The 23,270-nt window shown below is 37.6% G+C and overlaps 1 protein-coding gene across 1 annotated transcript in view; it reads left to right on the top strand.

Moving 5' to 3' along the window:
• Positions 1 to 23,270, top strand: part of srgap2 (SLIT-ROBO Rho GTPase activating protein 2) — a 103,610-nt gene that overhangs the window by 77,674 nt on the left and 2,666 nt on the right. Inside the window, 15 exon segments of the mRNA XM_048172727.1 lie at positions 1,142 to 1,243; positions 2,327 to 2,524; positions 3,697 to 3,781; positions 7,757 to 7,784; positions 8,231 to 8,261; positions 9,339 to 9,399; positions 10,289 to 10,366; positions 10,465 to 10,599; positions 10,730 to 10,792; positions 10,795 to 10,834; positions 14,455 to 14,679; positions 19,778 to 19,857; positions 20,178 to 20,358; positions 20,516 to 20,662; positions 21,228 to 21,540. Coding sequence (XP_048028684.1) covers positions 1,142 to 1,243; positions 2,327 to 2,524; positions 3,697 to 3,781; positions 7,757 to 7,784; positions 8,231 to 8,261; positions 9,339 to 9,399; positions 10,289 to 10,366; positions 10,465 to 10,599; positions 10,730 to 10,792; positions 10,795 to 10,834; positions 14,455 to 14,679; positions 19,778 to 19,857; positions 20,178 to 20,358; positions 20,516 to 20,662; positions 21,228 to 21,540 — 1,767 coding nt within the window.

The following is a 23,270-nucleotide window of genomic DNA, read 5'->3' as shown; positions in this document are numbered from 1 at the left end:
AATATATCAAACATCTTGATGATATCAAGAAATCAGCTCTGCTAAATACCACTAGCTAAATACATGCTACAACGATCAGCATTGTCTCTCTGAGAGGATTTGTCCTGCTGTTACATGAGACTCTTGCAAGACTGTCTCGTTGCATGTCCAAACAAACCCAGACACCTCTAGAGGAATGAAGCATTTCTCAATCAGGTGTTGTACAGTGACAGACATGCCTGCTGAGAGACCTCTGTTGCTTCAGCCCTGTATTATTATATATTGTCATTAGACTGTCCAGTTATGATGTTACAGTATATATTACTCTATATTAATATGGCAAGTTGACTGGTCACCTTATAGGTGCTGTAATTTATATATGGAATCACACACAGAAATTGTCTGCTTTGCCTGACAGATTATACTGAATTATATGTCTTAAAATATCACACCTGGCTCTGGCATTTATTTCATTTTATTTTATTTATCCTTTCTGTGTCACTTGTCACCAAATATTTAACACCATTTACAGCACCCATAAAAAGGCAACAGTAAGGCTAATAAACTGTATTAAATGCCCTAAAAAGTATTATTAATTCTGTTTATTGCATCTATTTAGTATGCAATTGGCTGACCCGGTGTTGGGCGTTGGACTGTCAAACTGATGTTTTGATAGCATCACAAAGACAATGTGAATATTAAACTGTGAATATCAATCTTAACATTGAAAAATGACACACTACAACTCTCCTAAATGTTAGCGTTTTTAATTGGACGAGATTTTCCCTATTAAATCAATCAACAGGGTTTTCTGCTGTGTTGAGCTTTAAGATGCTGTCTTTGTTTATAGCCAACCTTACATCAGGGTCCTGGATGTTTGTATGTGTGTGATGAACAGAGCAGCTGGTTTTCCCCAATGCACATGTGCCCTGTTGTGTGCTCAGCCCTTAGGGAGAGGGTGGACCACAGTGAGCAAGATGTTCCCCAGCTGTTAGGGGCAAAAGAGAGCGAGCAAGAGAGGCAGATAGACACTTACTCGGGTCACTCCGTTCTTCAGAGCACATGAGGACATTAGCTTTATGATCACTGCTAGGGATGGTTTTGCCTCAGTTCAGCTTCATTCTGTTGTTCTCAAGCTCTTTCTTCTCTCTTTCTCCGTCAGGTGGGACATATGTGTGCCCAGCAGCCTGTACAGGTAGAGCTGATCCAGAGATGCCAGCAACTACAGTCCCGCCTGTCCACACTGAAGATAGAGAATGAAGAGGTGATTAACACATGGCCAAATAAATACCAGAAACATATGCATATACATACTGTCACTAAAATATAGGCACTTAAACACATGCCTACATACATAACGTATGCAGATTTACTTTGAGATTTATGCAATCATTGTGTACATATTCATTCTTTATGTTTATATATCTCATCTGTCAAACTTCAAAGATTTTTTTCACATCAGTTTCCTTTTTCGGTGGATGTGTATTGTTTCAAATCAAAGCATTGGATTGAATCAAAACATTTGTAATGTTGTGCTTTCACTTCTACACATCTTTACACTTTATTTAACAGATTTCTATACAATTAAAATATTTACATTTATACATTTGGCAGACACTTTTACCTAAACCAAACCCATGACCTTGGCGCTACATTCATATAATTCAATTGATCCCTGCCACTTGAGTATTTTGGCTAATTTGATAAAATGTTAAGCTACCAATAGGAATGTAGCTCTGTTTAACACTACCATTAAACATTTATGTTGAAATCCATCAACTGAAAATATGAAGGAAGTCTGATTCTGTCTGGACCTCCACATAAGTCACTTTAATGTGTTTTAAATGGGCTTGGTTGGACTGCGGAGGTAGCGTAACGTTGTTAATGGGTTCATGTTAGTGTTTCGATAAAGCATGTAACTTTCTCCACGTCTTTTTTATTTTATTTAAGAAATCAAACACAGGATGTTAGTTTATCTCACATGGGAAAAAATCATTTACTTAATCAGTATTTGGAATTGTTTTCCAGTAAAAATATTTAAACAGCCTTACAACAAATTTACTTCAGATTGTATTTAAGTTTATTAGTCTTATTACACTATTTCAAACTTCCTTTTTCTTGTTTTAAAATATTTATCTACCAAAATGTAGTGAGGTTTATGCTCATAAATAATATAAAAACCAATTTGCCAGTGGGTAAAATGTCTTAATATTTTATACAATTTTGCTCCTCAAGTAAATAATTCTTGTTTAGATATTTTTAATGGAAAACAAGACAAAAAAATTCTTGATCGAGTGATTACAGCAGGAGAAATTGCTGTTTCACTCACATACTCTGTTTGTAATAGGTGAAGAAAACGATGGAGGCCACTCTGCAGACCATCCAGGACATGGTGACCATTGAGGACTTTGATGTGACTGACTGTTTCCACCACAGTAACTCAATGGAGTCTGTCAAGTCCACTGTGTCTGAATCTTTCATGAGCAAACCCAGCCTAGCCAAGAGACGAGCCAACCAGCAGGAGACAGAGCAGTTCTACTTCACGGTAAATGAGAGAGAAACCAGTTTAGTATGAGGTCACATGGTTGAAGAAATGGTATGGTGGATTCAACGGTGGGAAATCTGTAGCTGGGGGCATTGAAGGACATAGAGAAACAAGAGAAATGGGAAAGGAAGATATGAGATATAGCTTAGTGTCCTTTCTTCTCTATCAGAGTCTTTTAAGAAGCCCTTTGATTGAAAAGTCGGCAATTAGAGGAGACTGCTGCAGTTGACTGCTCTTCATTGATCTATCCTTGTTTGTAGTCCACTGAAACTGTTGCGTTTTAATTCTCAACAAATAACATTACAGAGGAATTTGTTCTCCAGACAGATCTTACAAAATACCCAGAATGCTGTTGCAGTCGCATAGCAATGCCCTGGGGTAACACGCTGTCAACATGAATGTGAAGATTTTAATATTTAAAATTAAATAAATTCTTGTTTTCTTTAATAGTGTTTTTCGTATGATAGTTTCTATATATATATAAAACTGGCAGATATTGTTTTTATGATTATCAATGAATATTATCAATATGATCAATGGAGGCACAAGATTTGCAAGCAGAAGTTTGGTAGGCTTTATCAGGTCATACCCTGATGTTTTCCTCCCTTACGTCTCCCTCTCTCCTCTTTCTCTTTAACTCCCTATGTACATTCAGTTTGTCTCTTTCTCTGCCAAAAGCACTAGTGCATGTCTCTATGTCTTGGCTATCCTTCCTGTGTCTGCATGACTGGTATAGCTGTGAAATATGATGGATGAAATTGTAAGCATCTGTCTGCCCAGCTCCCTCATTCCCTCCGCAGTTCAAATTTCTCTCCATCAGTCTCCTGAACCCTCTATCTGTCTCTCGGCTGTCAGGTTTCCATCAGGTCAGGGTTCTCGCCCCTAAAAAGCCATAAGCTATTAGAGCACATAGATCCAGTGTCTCCCTGTGCTCCAGTGGATATGAAATGAATGTTTACGCCAACAAGATGTATAGTCTCAACACTACACAGCAAATTGAAAGGGGTGGAGGAAGGATCGTTTGCCAGAAAGTCGAGAAAAAGAAGGATGATTGATTGTTTCACTCACTTAATAGCTATCCTAATGAAATTTCTCAACAGCATTTGTTCATAAGTGTTGAAATGATCTTGCAGTTGTGCTCGAGTTTAAATGTTTTATATTTAATGTTTCAGAAACTGAAGGAGTTTCTGGAGGGCAGGAACCTCATCACCAAACTACAGGCTAAACATGAACTGATCCAAAAGACTCTGGGAGAAAGTGAGTAATCTTTCTCGAGTGATGTGTGCTTGTGTGTTTGGGATCATCTCAATTGGAAAAACTAATGTCATAAAATATTGTGGGTGTAATACAGCAGTTCAATAAGCAAAACATTAATATTGAGTAGCTTACATTTTAGACACAGTATCAGTTGCTTTTTGCTCCACCAGTGAAAATAGTTCAAAACAAAGTCGAAGCACAATCACCCATTGTGCTTCTCAAAGCAACACATAATAGTGTTGTTTTGTTCCTTAATGAATCGATGTTTTGAATGAATTGGTTGAGAAAATGATTCAGTGTGACTTATTCATAAAGGCAGTAGCTATGTTTACATGCAACCAAATAATCTTTTTTTTAATCAGGTTGACGGCTCAATCAGTCTGAAAAGATTTCATGTAAACACCTCAATCGATCCGATTGAGCTTGAATTTTTGATTGGATTGAATGGGATGGTGTAGACCTGAAATAATAATAAAAAAACAAACATTTAAATGCCTGAATCCAACTATTTTCCTATTTACCTTGGGCATATGTCTACAGTGCTCTCCACAAATATTGGCACCCTTGGTAAATATAAGCAAAGGTGGCTGTGAAAATTAATCTGTATTGTTAATCCTTTGGATCTTTCATTAAAATTCTAACCCTTCATTGAAGTAAAACTAATTGAAAGTGGGGGGAAAATCACATTATGAAATAAATGTTTTTCTCCAAAACACGTTGGCCACAATTATTGGCACCCCTATAATTTTTTATGAGTATATTCCCATTCATATTTACATTTTTTTAGCACACCAGGGTGATCATGAACATGAAATTGTCCAGCCATGACTCCTTGTTCCACAAGCGTATAAACATGATGAAACACAAAGGCTAAATTCCCTTAATCATTCATCATAATGAGTAAAACCAAAGAATTTAGTTCTGATGTGCAGCAAAAGACAAGACTGGAACTTCAAACGGGACCGGCTTCTATGGTCAGATGAAACAAAAAAAAAGAGCTTTTTGGCAGCAAACCCACCAGATGGGTTTGGTGCACACATGGATAAAAATTACCCCATGCCCACGGTTAAATATACTGCTGGATCTTTAATGTTGTGGGCCTATTTTTCTGCAGGAGGTCCTGGACATCTTGTTCAGATACATGGTATCATGGATTCTATTAAATACCGACAGATAGAAAATCAAAAGCTGACCGCTTCTGCTAAAAATCCAATAATGGGCCGTGGTTGGATCTTCCATCAGGACAGTGATCCAAAACAAACATCAAAATCAACACAAAAATGTGTCACTGAGCACAAAATGAAGTTTCAAACATGGAGCTGGGAATCTGAAGGATCTGAGAGATTCTGCATGAAGGAATGGTCTCTGATCTCTTGTCAGGTGTTCTCCAAACTCAATATACTGTAGGTGAAGACTCAGAGCTGTTCTCTTGAGAAAAGCACGTTGCAATAATTGGGTGCCAATAATTGTGGCCAATGCAAACTAGAGAAAAACATTTATTTCATAATGAGCTTTTCCCCCCATTTTCAATTGTTTTACTTAAATGAAAGGTTAGAATTTTGTGAATTTTTTGAATGAAAGATCAAAAGGATAAACAATGCAGATTGATTTTCACAGCCGCCTTTGCTCATATTTACCAAGGGTTACCAATATTAGTAGAGGGCACTATACATTCTTTTTTTTTTTTTTTTTTCCTTTTTTTTTTTGTTAAAAAAACCTCTTCTGACATGTCATATGTCAGTTATCTTCTTAGAAACGTCAAGGCAAAAACGACAATTATACTCACGATAGTTTCTGTGATATATTATCACGGTGGTTCTAAATGCTGCAACTGTACACTGTGTGAATCATATGTGAATCATAATGAAAAGTTTAGGGTTCATATAAACAGAACTTTCAGAATCTGAAATTGGATTGGATTCATGGATTGGATGGAAATTAGTGCATGTAAACATACTTAGTCACTTGTTTCATATCAGAATAAATCATTGTTTTGGAATAAATCAATTGAGTGAATGATTCAACTGACTCACTCATAAAGACAGTCATGCGTTTCGTTCCTGAATGAGTAATTGTTTTAATTAATCATCTGAGTAAATGATGTGCTCTTGGCTCAATACTGTAGCACTGTTGTGACAATTCTCGACTAATCAAATTCGAGTACCGGAACTAAATGTTGTATAATTGCCAATAGTTTGTCATTAGTCTGGTGCGTCCTCATCTAGAGTCCTCAGATAGCTAAGTAAATGTGTGTAAAATTATATATAAATCAGTAAATTGTTATTTCATTATTTATTCTAAAAATGTAAGTGTGTTTATTTTATGGGTAGGATAGGGTAATATACATGTGTGGGATGTTGCAGTGTCAGGCAGAGAGGGTACTGAGTTAACCATGTGTGTTTAAACTTGAGGATGGTACAGGTGTCATCAGTCTCACCAGAGTCTGAAGCTTTAACAGCACAGTGCCGCCCTGTACTGCTGTCCTCTGAGCCATAGCGTGATCTTATCCACTCGCTTATTGGCAGGCCTGGACGGTGGAGGTCAGTGGTCATGTACCACGCTACAAGACAGAGAAAATGAATCTTTATAAAAGAGAGAAGAGCACAGCGGGGATTTCCTGGAGTGTTTTTCATTCTGATGTACCTCCCACGTTCATTCCGAGTCCAGACTGAACAGAATTGTCAGCCAGTCAGTTAGGACAGCCAGTGAACAGGAAATGAAACTGAGAGGATCAGACTGATGGCACAGATGATAACGAAGAGATAATTATGCATGATGGAGAGAGTGATGGGGTTGATGGAGAGAGTAATGGTGTTGATTACTCTATCAAGGAATAATCAGCGCTAGCTGAGACTAGTACAGTTAGAAAGATGATTTAATAATTTTGATCTGAAGTAATAATTTTGTACATATTAACTTTCTCCCCCCATTTGGAACTTTCACAGTTCTAATAATTTCGATGCTGATATTAACATTTTGGCCAATGCTGATAATAACACAACCATTCAAAATTTTGGGGTCAGTAAGATTTTTTTAATGTTTTTTGATGTTGCTCAGCAAAGCTGCATTTATTTGATCAAAAACAGAGTAAAATCATTATATCGTAAAATAATATTATTACAATATAAAAGAACTGTTCTCTATTTTCTATGAATTTTTAGCAGCCATTACTCCAATTTTCAGTGTCACATTATCCTTCATAGATGATCCTAATATGCTGATTCGATGCTCAACATTATAATGTCCAATATGAAAAAAATGCATATTCATTTTGAGATTTGCTAAAGATAACATTAAACAATGTTATTAAATTATTTGTGTTTATTATTTGTGTTTTTAAAGATGAGATACACATTTTATCTAAATGTAACATTTGTTGAAAAGAGCATGCATAATTAAATAAACTATATTAATCATTACTTCAGAGCACCTGGATCTTTCTCCACTTGGAGATTTCAAGTAATCATTAATTGAATTTGTTGAACAAATTAGAAACTCCATTAGTTATTCACATGCTGACTTGCTCATTTTGTCCACTGAAAATAGATTTCAGTGTCAAAATGCCTTAGTAAATCCGGCCTTCGGTGTGAAATGGTGCGGGTACAATGTGTGCAGCCCCAGCTGTTACTGAGTGAACTGACAGAATGTTCCAGCACAGATTGAGGGAAACAAAGTGGTTTAGATGATTAGCTCATTGAAGTCTGTTGCACGTTTGTCATTTGCTGAGTCGAACTACATGTGATGGGGAAAATAGCATGCTGCGATGTTGCTGAATGTGTTTGGAGGGGAATATGTGGGTATAGGGTCACGTCCCACAGGAAGTGTCCTCTGTGACAGCACAGGCTAGAAACGGGACATGTGTTTTGTTCCCAAAGGAAACCACGTCCAGCTGTGGCCTCTTCCTCACACATCCAGCCTCCTTTTAACAGTTTTCCTCTCTCTTTTTCTTTTTTTTTCTTCTCGTACTACTTTCAGGTCAGAAGACCGACTACTGCCTTGCCAGGTGAGTGCTGTGGGAAACCCAAACAAGACGCAAACCATTTACGCACAAGAATTAATTTAGCACAAATACAGATGTTTCAAGGCCAATTATAGATGAATATCTTGTCTAGACATATTCATCTTTTATTCACATCTGCTGATTTATTCATTGAGTCCGGGGGTAGGTGATTTACTCTCCAGTTATAATGGAGTACGGAAATGGGAAAGGACCTTTAAACAAGAGTTCACAGAAGAGACACAAAACAAGCACTTTCACAACAAAGCCTGCTTTGTGTGTATGTGTGTGTTTAAATCCAGTGTATTAAAATAGGATCCTTCTCAAGAGGGTAATTTCTACTGGTCTAATGGCCACAGGCAGGTTGTGAATTGAATGTTGGGAAAAAGTAGAGCAGTTTGAGGGGAAATGATCCATCGTAATGACAGAGCTTCTCTTTCTCTCTCCATCAGCGGACGGAGGAACTCCACTGTGCGGAAACAGGTATTTATCAACACTCGCTGGTAGAATTGATTAACTGATGAATTGTGATTCAAATGATTCTGGATTGATCCACAAAAATTCATAATCAGTTATTTTTTTTGTAATTATTAATAAAAATAATTCTTGTTATTGAAATGGATATATACGAAACAAAACATTACAGTGGTGTGCAATGCAAGGAAAACAGTAAGATATATACCATATAATGGTGTGCTGTTTGAGATTCGTTTTGGAACTGAATCGTGACTGATGAATGAATCACAGTCAAACAATCCCAACCCTCCTAACTAATACTAAGACATGACTATCTGTATAATTATGTATACACTTCCATGTGATATGTGTACTTGTGTTCTTTAAGATAAGTCATATAACAGTAATAAAGCAGTGCCACCCCACAATCATTGTTCACGTGGCAGTGGGATAAAGTTGTAAGCCGCGCCAGTGTGATAAATTTAGCGTACACGTCCTACCACCTAAACCCTACAGGGGTTTACCATCTTACAGTATGGGTGAACGAACAAAAGAACCCACTGCATCCCCTCATTTGACCACACTAATGTCCATGTCGCCCTCTAGTGAGGGATAATGATACAAGAGCAATATTCTGTGACTAGAAGTCAAATGATTTGAGAAACATAAGATTTATTGGTTAAAATTCATACAAAAAAAGCCTCGCAGTGCTTTATATTCATGTATGTGAGCGTGATCTCCGAGGAGTAAAGTTCAGGCCAGACGTGGCCCAGATTCCGCTTCGCTTAGCCGTTTCCTGTTCACCCAAATAAACAAAAGGAAGCTGTGCCGAGAAGCTGTCTCCTAGCAACCATTGCCCCATTCCCCCATGGCTCAAAGTGTGCTGCTTTTTCATCCCTTCTAAATTCTGTCTGATGCTTGCCTCCCTTTGCAAATATTATTATTATTATTTGAGTCCTGTGCTGAGAAACAGAGACCCTTGTTCAGAAAGGTTTCCTGTGCTGCAAAATGTCCAGAGAAACACCCCTGAACCATCTGAACAGACTTGCATATTTTCTCCTTCATATTTTGCTTTCTATTTTTTTCCTTCTTTCCTTCTCTTAGGAGCCCAGCCAAATCATTCCCCTGATGGTGGAGAGTTGTATTCGCTTCATCAGTCGACACGGTGAGCTCTCTCTCTCTCCTTTTCTTGCCAAAAGCACTATTGTTGAGTGTCGCTCACTGGACTTTACCTGACAAAATGAACAAAGTGTTCTGTTCCGCTTCATTTATATTTCTATCTACAGTATATACCTCTACCATTCCTGTAGCAATATCCATTGTTTCCTCTTTTTTTTTTTTTTTTTTTTTGCATCAGAGGATTCATACTTATTTGATCCCAATTAAAACGAAACAAAATAATGCTATTTTTATAACATATTTAAAAACAATTTTATTCTTATACCATTTATTACCAGGGTTCCCAATGTCATGGAAATATCAGAGAATTTTAAAACTGATTTGCAGACCTGGAAAAGTAATTGAAATTAATGAATCCATGGAAAAGTCTCTAGTGAATATACATTTTTCTGGTTGTGCTCTGCTCAAAATATTTCACTGGTTAGAAAGTACGTCTGATTTTATAAAATGGTATTTCTTTTTAAAAATCTTTGAACGACTATTAAAATCTCATGGTATTTTGCCATTGTCTCATGATACTCATTGGTAAAATGGTGTGGTAATATTTAACTACAAGTTGTCATATACAAAAATTAGTCAGATACTTCAGTAACCACGCTGACTGATTCAGCAGTAATTCATCATGTAAAAAATAACTTCTTTTTATGGTCTTTTTAAGTGATTCATTAAAAAACTGGCTCATTTGTGAATCAGGCTACTTTTGTCATGATGTTGTTTATTGTTTTTTTAATCCAGTCATTGCGCTGTAGCCAGCTTCAAAGTTAAGATTATATCAGTATCTACTATGAAGTACAAACACTTCAGATTGAGTAAACCAACACAGGACTTCCTGTCTATTCTGTGTCTATAACGTCATGTCTGCGTCTCATGCACAGGTCTCCATCACGAGGGGATATTCAGGGTGTCTGGCTCCCAGGTGGAAGTCAATGACATTAAGAACGCCTTTGAAAGAGGTGAGTCTATCTGAACTATCACTTGCTGAGTTTTCTGTTGTATTAAATCAAGCTTGCATTATTAATGGGTCACTGTCTTCTCCATCATTTTGTCTCAGGTGAGGACCCGCTAGCTGGGGATCAGAATGATCACGATATGGACTCCATCGCTGGAGTGTTAAAGCTCTATTTCAGAGGCCTGGAGCACGCCCTCTTTCCTAAGGAAGTCTTCCATGACCTAATGTCCTGTGTCTGTGAGTGTCCGCTTTATTTCCTACACCCACAGTACACGTGCGTATACCGCAGACCAGGCTTACCAGATTAGACAATGGAGGAGCTTTTGTCCTAAATGAACTCATTTCTTGTTCATGTTGTTTTTTCCAGCCATGGAGAACCTCCAGGACAGAGCTGTCCACATCCACAAAGTCCTGCTGTCACTACCCAGCAACACCTGGTTATCATGAGATACCTGTTCGCTTTCCTCAACCAGTGAGTTTCACAGATCAAAGGGAAATATTTTTCCCCTAAAGCCATTCTGTTCTTTTGGTTGTCTGTGATTTCAACTCAAGACAAGGGCTGTAACAATCATTTACTCCCCCTTATTGTTTTTCCAACCTCGTATGACTTTCTTACAGCCAGGAAAACAAAAGTAGATGTTTTGCAGAATGTCCCAGTTGCTCTTTTCCATGTAATGTAATGAAAGTATACACTGATCAGGCATAACATTATGACCACTCACAGATGAAATGAATAACACTGATTATCTCTTCATCACGGCACCTGTTAATGGGTGGGATATATTTGCAGCAAGTGAACATTTTGTCCTCAAAGTTGATGTGTTAGAAGCCGGGCAAGCGTAAGGATTCGAGCGAGTGCCCATGCTGACCCCTGTCCACCGCCGAAAGTGCCAACAGTGGGCACGTGAGCATCAGAACTGGACCACGGAGCAATGAAAGAAGGTGGTCTGGTCTGATGAATCACATTTTCTTTTACATCATGTGGATGGCCGGTTGCGTGTGCGTCGCTTATCTAGGGAACACATGGCACCAGGATGCGCTATGGGAAGAAGGCAAGCCAGCGGAGGTAGTGTGATGCTTTGAGCAATGTTCTGCTGGGAAACCTTGGGTCCTGCCATCCATGTGGATGTTATTTTGACACGTACCACCTACCATGTCCATGTACACCCTTTTATAGAAACGGAATTCCCTGGTGGCTGTGGCCTCTTTCAGCAGGATAATGTGCCCTGCCACAAAGCAAAAATGGTTCAGGAATGGTTTGAGGAGCACAACAACGAGTTTGAGGTGTGGTCTCCATATTCCCCAGATCTCAATCCAGTCGAGTAATTGCATAGTCATTTTGAATGGGTTCCATAAAAACAACAGTGTGAATGTGGTCTGAGACAACTGAAGTAGAGAGAATTTAAATCTGTTAAAAAAAATCACTATATCCTCATGCTAAAATCAACTGCAGTTTCTTTCTGGGGGGCCATACCATTTTTTTTTTTTTTTTTTTTGCATCCCTAAAGATATGAGATTTTCAATGAATAAAAGAATAAAAAGAAAGTTAGTGGTTTGGAACGACATGAGGGTGAGTAAATGATGACAGAATTATTTGGGTGAGTGTTTCCTTTAAACCAGTGCCATTTCCAGTGATTTATTACAGCTAACTTCACTTCAATCTACAGAGAGCTTATATACAATCAAAACATACTATTTTACTAGACCTTTTTACTACAAATTTAAATATTTTCTTCCCAAAAAGAGAAAACTGGCCCATACCCAACTTCAGCTGAGGGCTACAGCACTCAAGCCTCTTGGAACCCATCCCTCCATATCTCTGCCTCATTCCTCCACTTTTTTCCACCCTGTGGTCCTTTTGAAAGACCCTCCAGACCACAACATGATCTTAGCTTCTACTCCAGACCGCTGTTATGCACGCAGGCATGTCTGGTTTTCCTAAAGCATCTGAAATCTTTCCAGCCCCTGTATTACAGCCAGAAGGGGGAAGCAAGTGTGAGTTGAGGTATGGTGTCGCCATCAAGCCCCCATTAGTGCTCCCATGCTGGATGTCTGTAGCTCTCAGTGAATGGCTTCTCTGTTTGCGCTATGGCCGATAGATCTTTCCTCCATCATAAAAGTCAGTATAGGTGCCAGAATAGGTCTCTAAAGAACTGCTGCTCTCTCTAATGCGCTCTGGCCTGCATTACAGCCAAATTATGTGCATCATCCAAAGGTATGCATGGTATACACTCACAAATACATATCAAGAGACCTCACTTGGATGGTATAGACGTTTGCAGGACAACGCAGACAGAAATAAAGAAAGAGAGATGGGTAATTGGAGATGCTTGTGCAGTTGTAAATGTCTGGAAAGGACAGTGCTCATAAATTTGGCTTGGAGCCTCTCCATGTGGACGTTTGTGACCCTACTGCTTTTATCCCAACCCCCCTTGTCTCAAACACACATACAAATAAGGATACCTTTCCCCACTTTGTGGACACATCTGAGTTTTCAGTAATTAAATGAAGTGGGCATCCTATGCAGTAAGAAGGGGAATAATTAAAAGGGTGTTACAATTCAGAACAGTCTAACAGACACACATAAATGGGAGGAAGTTGGCTTAGGCTCATGATAAATGAGCTGTCGTAAGGAAGTGTAGATAGAGTCTCAGTCTGGAACTCAAGGCTGTTTTTCACATTAGTCCAGCAGGAGCTGGTCTCTCCATGAGAATGGTCATATGATCAGGGATCAGTTTAACATGTTTCTGGATAGTATAAATATTTTGTTTCTTTGTTTCTTTTTTTTTCTTTAGGGATTAATTATTCAAAATATGATTAAAGACATGCATTTAATGTATCCTTTTTAATTTTTTTAGGGCTTAATTATTATGAAATTGTCTTACCTTTGGAACAATTCAAGTACTATCTTAACATTTTTGTGCAGTATCCCTTATCTAATGAAATTTTGGGGTCTCAAGATTGTCTTTTTAAAGTCTAAAAATTACTTTGAAACTTGACATGGCAAGTTTACAGAGTTTTAGTGTCAGTACTACATTAAATTACTATATATAGTTTTGAATATAATCTTTAATAATGCAATGGGGGAATATTTTTGGGTCCTGAAAGTGCCAAATGTCTTATGTTACCAGTAAAAACTGGCCTACATTATTTTAAATATATCTAGTCAGTGACAAAGTGCAAACATATTCATCTAAAATAAATCTATATTTCAGCGTTAGAATCATGAATATTTTTATTCTGGTGTCACCATTGTCCTGTGCATTGGGTTACCACCAGCACCAAGTCCAAGCCTATTAATTTCCACCCCCAAGTCCATTTAAGACAAGTCATTTCACTCAGCGGCCATCTTTGAAAGGCCTCTCGGGCATGCAGGTGCAGCTCCTATCTCTTTGAATGGGGAAACATCAAATTCTCCAAAGCTGTTTACTAAGCTTTCGATTAAATGTCATTTGAAATTACCAATGAAATCTGACAACTGTCTCATAAATTTTGTTTCTATATGCTAAAATCATGACAAAAAAAACTGTATTTTTCATGTGCAGTCCTAAAAGCGCGTCTCTTGTGTCTCAATTCGGAGGCATGCGTCTGACTGTTTCTATAGGAACCGGAGTTTCTAACAGCCTCGGCAGTCACACGATGACTTTAACAATCAGCGATTGGCTCTTATTTAGAAAGCGGGACATATTCCGCCATATTGTGCATTGTACTTTCTCCCATTCAAAACAATACGAGTGATGCATCTTGTGTCGTTCTATAGTCTTTGGTAATACCAAATTTAGCATTTTAATCAAAAATAAATTTTTTTGTTGACCTTTTACCATATGTTTTGGAGTATCGAAATAATATTGTATCATGAGTTCAGTATCGTGATATGTATCGATTCATGACATGAGGATATCGTTACACCCCTATATTGTTTGGGCATGATTTTTTTTATTTTTGTGACCATTAACCAACATAAACATGCAAATGAATTATTAAAATATTAACTTAAAATTCAAGTAAATATAAGTAAAATAAATTAATCCTAATAACTTTTTAATCATATTTTGGTTAATTCTTTTTTAATTTTCTCTCTCTTTTAACTAGTCTGTCCCAGTACAGTGATGACAACATGATGGACCCCTACAACCTGGCTATCTGCTTTGGCCCCACACTCATGTCTGTGCCTGAGGGCCACGACCAAGTCTCCTGCCAGGCACATGTGAATGAGCTCATCAAAACCATTATTATCCATCATGAGAGCATCTTTCCAGGGCCCCGTGAACTAGAGGGGCCCATCTATGACCATGGAGGAGCCACTGAGGAATACTGGTGAGTCTAAAATCAGTGAGAGTAAATTCAGTTACAAAAAGGATGAAAATGAAGCACATAATCTTGGCATAATTCGTTGGCAGTGAATTTTGGCCCCGCGTTTTATTGGAGCAGCTGCTCAGCCGAACCGCAAAACCAGAAATGAGTTGATCAGACGAGCTTGATTTAATGCAGAACCGGTCAGAAATGATGGATTGAGCATTATAAAGATAAAGAGACATTATAAAGACCAACAGAGCCCAACAGGGAGCCAGTCGCTTTTTAAAGTTTACATCCTACATATATTATGCTCATTTAAACCGTCAGTTTAATGGTTGAAGACACATAGATTTCTGACCCCCAGGGTATGTCAGAACACGACCCAGACTCCCAAAAGATGTCACAATGAAGGCAACCAGAACTGTGGAAGGCAGCCAGACCTATAACACATCATCATGAAAAGTCTGTTTTTAAATTAAAAATGAGGTTATCCTCCCTTCTCAAGGCCAAGTGCTAATGAAATGCCTCCTATAGCTTTTTAATAACTGTTTTGGATGTCAAAGAGGAAATGACTTCAGACTGCTGTGTCACTGTGAAAAGAAAGCAACATGTCCAGATCAGGTTTGTTTGTGAGATGCAGGCATAAAGACGTGGCTCATTTCATGTGGTTTTCATGCAGGGGATTGTTTGGATTGCATGGGCGGTGTAATTAAGACTTTGAGCTGGTGAGATGATGTGTTTTTAGCTTAGGGTTTAGTCAGAGTCTCGTTTCAGTTTCCGGAGGCTTTAAGTCACGTGAAGTCGAGACACGTTAACAACATACTGTAGTTAACACGTTGCAAACGCTGTTCCTTCCCTGATATGAAATAGTGTTCATTCTCTGTATAGTCTTAAGCCGGGTGCACACTGTGCGATTTATAATACTCCTTTACAATTGTTGCTTGTCAGACTGTACGTTCATGATCCTCATGTCACACTATGGGATCTCGGCTGTCATTTATGTCAAACTGTACGACAGTCAAGACACGTTAAAAACAGATGTGCGCATGAAAACTTTTTCAGAGTTTTACATCATCAACCCACACACATTCGGTGACTCTGAGCTGCATTACACGCGGGACTGAAATGGTGGCTAACAAAGACATCTCTAGCTTTAATTTTGATCACGGCTTGTCTTGAAAAAACGAAGACAATTTGACATTCGTCGTAGGAGTCGCACTCCAGGACTGTATGCCAATCCACTGCCAGAATTTCGTCTGAGGTAAAATTTAATCGCAGCGGTCATTAATCGTCATTAAGCGATCAAAGACTACATATTTTAGGCTAGGATTATAGGAATTAAAATAAACTTATGAATGAAAATTATCCCATAATTTACTCCCCCTTAAGCCATTCTAGGTGTATACGACTTTCTTCTTTCAGCCAAACACAATCAGAGTTATATTAAAAACATTCTGACTCTTCCAAGCTTTATAATGGGAGTGAATAGTAACCAAGATTTTAAAGCCAAAAAAGCACATCCATTCATCATAAAAGTAATCCATACGGCTCCAGGGGGTTAAAGGGATAGTTCACCCAAAAATGATTTACTCACCCTCAAGCCATCCTAGGTGTATATGACTATCTTCTTTCAGACAAACACAATCGGAGATATTTAAAAATATCCTTAGTCCTCCAAGGTTTATAATGGTTGTGATTGGGAGGCTGTGTTATAAAGCCAAAAATAATGCATCCATCCATTAAAAAAAGTAATCTATACAACTCCAGGAGGTTAATAAAGGTCTGAAGTGAAGCAATGCATTTTTTGTAAGAAAATATCCATATTTAAAACTTTATAAATTCAAATAACTATCTTCCGGTGGATGACCGTACGCAGAATGTGCAAGTCTATTTGTGGCGGAAAAGTATCCTTTGACCTGACGCACAACGTAATGACGAACACGGAGGCGCAGAGGATAAAGAGCAAAACAAATCACCGGTCATCGTCCGCCAGAAGCTAGTTATTTGAATTTATAAAGTTGTAAATATGGATATTTTTCTTACAAAAACGCTTCGCTTCAGAAGGCCTTTATTAACCCCCTAGAGTCATATGGATTTCTTTTTTTAATTGATGGATGCATTATTTTTGGCTTCAAAACGCGGCCCCCCACTCACAAGCATTATAAACCTTGGAGGACTAAGGATATTTTTAAATACATCTCCAATTGTGTTTGTCTGAAAGAGGATATACACCTAGGATGGCTTGAGGGTGAGGAAATCATGGAATAATTTTCATTTTTGGTGAATTATCCCTTTAATAAAGGCCTTCATAAGCTAGAATCACTGGCTTCCTTACGTGAGTTGATTTTTGGCGGAAGAATGAAATTTGACCTGACACATGACGTATTGATGAACATAGAAGCGCAGAGGATAGAGTTGATCTATATCCTAAGTCCTGCGCCAGAACTCGACTCTAGTGATTCTAGTTTATAAAGTATAAATATGGATATTTTTCTTACAAAAATGCATCACTTTGCTTCAGAAGGCCTTTATTAAACCCCTGGAGCCGTATGGATACTTTTATGATGGATGGATGCACTTTTTTGGGCTTCAAAATTGAGGTTACTGTTCACTCTCATTATAAAGCTTATTATAAAGAATTGAATTGAATTGAATTGAATTGAACACCTAGGAAGTCTTGAGGGTGAGTAAATCATGGGATTTTTGGGTGAACTATCCCTTTAAGAATATTTTCCTCCCAAATTCTTATTTCTGTATTGTGAAACAGACATCATTCGGCACAGACACGTATATTTATTTACTTAAAAATTTGTTGAATGAATATTTGTTTTTAATGACCCTACAAGTTCAATTAAACCATCAAAATATGAGGAAAGTATTTTATATTTTTTAAATATTTTAAATATGAAGGGGTAAACTACAGCTACAGGTTTTATTTTATTGTGCAAAAAATGCATCGAAAAACAAAAAGGTCCAAGAAAAAGCATGCATTGACGATAACATAATCACTTGTTAATATTTAGTTGGTTCTCTTGTTTTTGCATGCGTTCGTAATTTCTTTGTAAAACAACCTGATATCTTGCATTCTTGTTTTAAAAAAATAAAATAAAAAGAATTTAGCATTCATTTTGGTCATGAGAATTTAGGTAGAATTGTGCTTAACTATCTTAACTAACTATTTTTTGACTGAGAAATTCACTTTTCACTCACTTTTGTACAGTGGGATCATCACTGTCCTTACACAGGCAGAAGTAAAATAAGTGTCAAAGTTTTGTCTAAGACTGATGCTGACAGCAGAATGAGACATGCCGTGTCTCTGGGGAACACATTAAGAATCAGTGCAGCTTCTGACCTCCCTGAACACAAACTCATCTGCTCAAGGGTGAAGAAGCCACAAGGATCACTTTACCTTAAGAGCCCAGATCAAAGCTTACACACACTCTCTCAGATGGAATGACAGGAGGATCACAGGATCCTCTTCGCCTACTGACTGCTCAGTGAGACCAATCTGTCATTTTAAAGATTCACTGAAACACTGATGGATGTGTGCTTTGCCAAACCTGCCTGACAATGTCTGCACACGCCAGGCAGAGATTAGCACATTATACAGTTATTACCTTTAAGTTACTTCTGTCTAAAGCTGCTTTCTAATGAAACTAAGCTTTTCATTAGCCCAGACTTCATGCTTGCCAACTGTATGTAATAAAGCGAGATGGTCTTAGTGAGATATATTCCAGCTGGGTGAAGTACTGCACTTTCACTCTACAGAGCTTGAATTTCCTCCAGCGCATGATACGAGAGAGTAGCTTTTATTGGTACAGTGATGACAGTAAATTAGTCAGTGTTTTTGCTTGAGTGCTCAATGGGAGATCAGGTTGTTCAGCTTGGTTGTATACTAAATTAATAGTAGGGTATTAGAGGGTTTCTTGGCCTGTGAATGGCATAACAGAGCTGTTATCAGCTTTGAGGCCTGCATGACCTTGGAAACGAGCCGTTTTCCTGTGCATTAGTACAGTGTTTTCTTTTCGCATTAGATTCCCCACAGTAGTTGAGTGAGGGCAGGTTCAGTTTGGAGTCAAGAGGCCACAGGAAGGTCCAGCTTTGATCCTCCTATCTGTGTTCTGCTTCCTGTTTTGCTTCAAAGATGCATGAACACACTGTTTCAGGACTGAAGAGAGAGACGTAGAGAGACCTAAAGGCATAACTGGTTCCCAGAAATGTCCACATTTATTTTGGGAATATTTTTTTGTGCTTCATTTGAACACACCTCTACTCATTGTAGATTATTTTCTTCATTTTTGAATAATAGTAAAGGTGTCAAAGCTATGAAATAGTGCAATATATGGGAATTATGCAGTAAAATATGTTCACATAACTGGTGGGTTGTGACCCAAAAAGAGGTTCTGATATGGTCATTAGCTTTTGGTCATTATTTGCATGTGAAATGCAAATAATAAAATGCAACTAAACATATAACCATGCATATAAAAGATAGTATATATGTATATATATATATACACATACATACATATATATACCTTATATACATATCTTTTATATGCATGGTTATATGTTTAGTTGCATTTTATTATTTGCATTTCACATGCAAATAATGACCAATATATGTATATATGACCAATATATATATAAAGGGGGATAAAGACAAATATTAAGCATCACAACTTTTCAACATTGATAATCATAAGAAATTTCTCTTTTGATCAAATAAATGCAGCCTTGGTGAGCAGAAAATGTTTAAATGTTAAAATGTTTTTCTTTCACATTTATCTTTTATTTATTTGCTAAATATATATATATATATATATATATATATATATATATCTTTTATTTATTTGCTATATATATATATATATATATATATATATATATATATATATATATATATATATATATATATATATATTATTCAAGCATTTAAGCATCAAAAAGATATTTAAGATAATGATAAATGTAATCAGGTGTCCCCAGACTTTTAATTTTATTAGTGTATATGCAAGTGTCTATTGAATGTAAAAAAGTTAGTGTTGTATTATTTTATGCACTGAAGTCTGTAATAGAGGTTTCCACTGATTCATCTTTCTTGCTGTCAATTCTACAGTGATAGTACACACATTGAGCCCCCCCTAGTGGATGAACCTGCACCTGACACCACCTCTGAAATCCACAACAGCGATGATGGTGAGCCTAGACGCCAATTAGAAGACTATACTAACATGAACACAAATCTTCCATAAAGCCACTGTTGCCGCCAGCACCAAAAGTCTGCTCTATTTCACACCCCTGTGTGTCTGTGTCCCCGTTCTGCAGCTCCAAAGCCTTTTTGATAAGTGTGCTCTAACCTGCCTGGCTTCCCACGCAATAACCCTTCATTTTTCCTTTGTGCTCTCTCTTCCCTCTCACTCTCTCCCCTTCCTGTCCCCTCTCTCTCTCTCTCTCTCTCTCTCTCTCTTGTCTTTCATGTCTCTGAATAGTAAAGTCAGGGTCCTTGAACGTTTCAGAGTCTGACCCCATCGAGGCCATTGCACGTTTTGACTACTCTGGACGCACCAACCGCGAGCTTTCCTTTAAGAAGGGGGCGTCTTTGCTGCTGTACCACCGTGCATCTGATGACTGGTGGGAGGGTCGCCACAACGGCACAGAGGGACTCGTGCCGCACCAGTACATAGTAGTGCAGGACATGTAAGCTGTCCGGTTTATTGACTTTAACTAATGATATTGGTCAGAACTGCTTTTCTAATGAGTTAGTTAGTAGTAGTTAATCACCTGTGATCTTAACTAATAGTAATACCACCTATAGTGTGTGAATTCTAGAGGTGTCTGTGATTTTGTGTTACAGGCCTGATGGATATGCAGGCAGAGGAAGTCCCAAAGCTGACCTAGAAGCATCCCATGATGCTGTGGAAGAGAAAGTATCTACCAGAGCCAGTGCCAGCTCACCCATTGGAGGTCATGTGGCTGATATATACCTAGCTAACCTCAACAAGTAAGTTGATAGAAATAGTGTAAATAGAAAGAAAGAAAGAATTTGGTTAAATAATATAATAGTTAAAAATATTAATTAAATATAAAAGCAGATAGAGATATAAAATTACATAATATAAAATGTATATAATAAAGCATATTTAAAATTTAGAAATATTTTAATAATTAAAAAAAATATATATAAATAAAATAGATAATATATATATATATATATAAAATATTGTGAAATGTCTCAAATAATTACATTTATTTTTCATAATATTGACAAAAAATAGTTATAATACTACAGAGACAAAAATTAAATTATTGAGATTAAATAAAAATGAGAATAAAAATAATCAGAAATGTAAATGTATATAGACAGATTATTAAGACATTTACAGTTAAATACATTACATATATTTTAATATTTTACGTATTAAATATATTCTAAAATATAAAATAGATTTTATATATTTTTTTTATATATATATTATTATTATTTAGTCTCAAATAATTAAATCTCTTTTCATTTAAATAATTTTTTTTATAATATTGACATTTTGCCTTCACTTTAACCATCTCAGGTTGAGGAAACCAGCAACCAGCATCCGGAGAACAATCCGGACAGTGGAGGGGCTTGGTGAGGGCTCATCCGGAGCAGCAGGGGGTTTAAAGACCTCCTCCATGCCTGCAGGTGGACTGGCCAAGGAGGGGACAGACAAGCGACCAGTCAGCGCTCACAGCGTCCTGAACTCCATCACTCGACACTCCTCTCTGAAGACTAAGGTGGAAGGTCCTCAGCTCCGTAAGTCCACGCCTGCAGGACGATCCAAGAGTTTCAGCAACCACAGACCACTGGACCCGGAGGTCATCGCTCAGGTGGAGCACAGCTCACAGGTACAACAAGCCCAGAATCTTGGAACCTGGTATTGAACACACCTGGTATTAAGATGCATTTTGGTTGATCAGATCACATGAAGATGAGGGGGAGACATTTTAATCTCTTTTAGTCTCTTTTGTCCACTAACTTCAACCACTTCTGTCCTAATGGACAAAATAAGCTCAAGCAATTTACATATGAACATGCGCAGAGATAACGAAAAAATCAGCTTCCGTTTCTGCTCTGATAGCCGCAAGATGATGCCAAACGCTGTGAGTGCGTGTTAGAAATCAGGAATGGTGAGAGAACATTTTGCTTGGTACGTTTTTCATCTTCAAACCAAACTTGGATCTCCAGCCAACAAAGTTTAAATCCTGCCTGGCTAGCGCGCATTCAATAATGTTTACGCAAAGTCAGTAGGTGGAGAGTAGACTGTCTTTCGTGGCTGTTGGAACGCATTCGACCACATGAGCGTCCACACAACAAAAGCAATCTGGTCAAATGTGTTTTTGACTACCTCTGGAAGTGGTTGAAAGTGGACAAGCACAAAATGTTTTAGACCCTGTTTACACCTGTATTTAGTCCCATCCACTTGTGATCCGATCGACCAAAACACATCTTAATACAAGATGGAAACAGGGCAATTCAGTGCATTGATTCTTTCAAAAGTATTATTTAAATTCAGCAACATTCAAACCCTGTGTTTTCACATAAACTTAAACTGAATAAAAATGACACGTAGGTAAACTGAAAGTCCATTTTCCTCTCTGATAAAAGTGCTGAGCTCTCCAGAGGGGTGTCTGTGTATTAAAGCGTCCTATTTATCTTTCTTTGAGCTGTAATTTCACGGCTGGATAGAGGTCCAGGATCGATCCCGGCTGTGGTTGTAATTGAGTTGGAGTTCCTGCGGTCCAGTTATCTTTTGTTTTTGTACTGGCTGTACAAAAGATAGAAGAACAGACTGACCTTAGCTAAAACTAATGCTACGGATGTTGTCTTTTTGAAAAGGAATGAAGTACTAGAAAATTGCACTAAACTCCATCAAACTGTGGCTACTGTACCATAGAGGGACTAAAATAAAAACATCAAAAATCAGAAAATAGACTTAAAGGGTTAGTTCACCCAAAAATAAAAATTCTGTCATTAATTATTCACCCTCATGTCATTTCACACCTGTAAGACCTTCATTCATCTTCAAAACACAAATTAAGATATTTTTCATAAAATCCGATGATTCAGTGAGGCCTTCATTTCCAGCAAGATCATTTACACTTTCAATGTCCAGAAAGCTACTAAAGACATATTTAAAACAGTTCATGTGAGTACAGTGGTTCAACCTTAATGTTATGAAGCGACAAGAATCTTTTTTGTGCTCCAGAAAAAATAAATAATGACTTTATTCAACAATATCTAGTGATGGGCGATTTCAAAACACTGCTTCATGAAGCTTCAAAGCTTTTTGAATCTTTTGTTTCGAATCAGTGGTTCAGAGTGTAAATCAAACTGCCAAAGTCACGCCCCCCAGTGGTGAACCATTGAAATTTCCAAACACTTATCACATAACAAAGCCTTGTTTACTGAATCACATGACTTTGGCAGTTTGATACAAGCTCTAAACCACTGATTCGAAACAAAAGATTCGTAAAGCTTCGAAGCCATCAGATTTTATGAAAATATCTTAATTTGTGTTACGAAGATGAAAAAAGGTCTTAGGGTTGTGGAACAACATGAGGGTGAGTAATTAATG

The sequence above is a fragment of the Megalobrama amblycephala genome, linkage group LG21 (assembly GCF_018812025.1).
Source record: "Megalobrama amblycephala isolate DHTTF-2021 linkage group LG21, ASM1881202v1, whole genome shotgun sequence".
Lineage (NCBI taxonomy): Eukaryota > Metazoa > Chordata > Actinopteri > Cypriniformes > Xenocyprididae > Megalobrama > Megalobrama amblycephala.
Note: the sequence above shows the minus strand (reverse complement) of the source record. Positions and strands in the feature narration are given on the sequence as shown.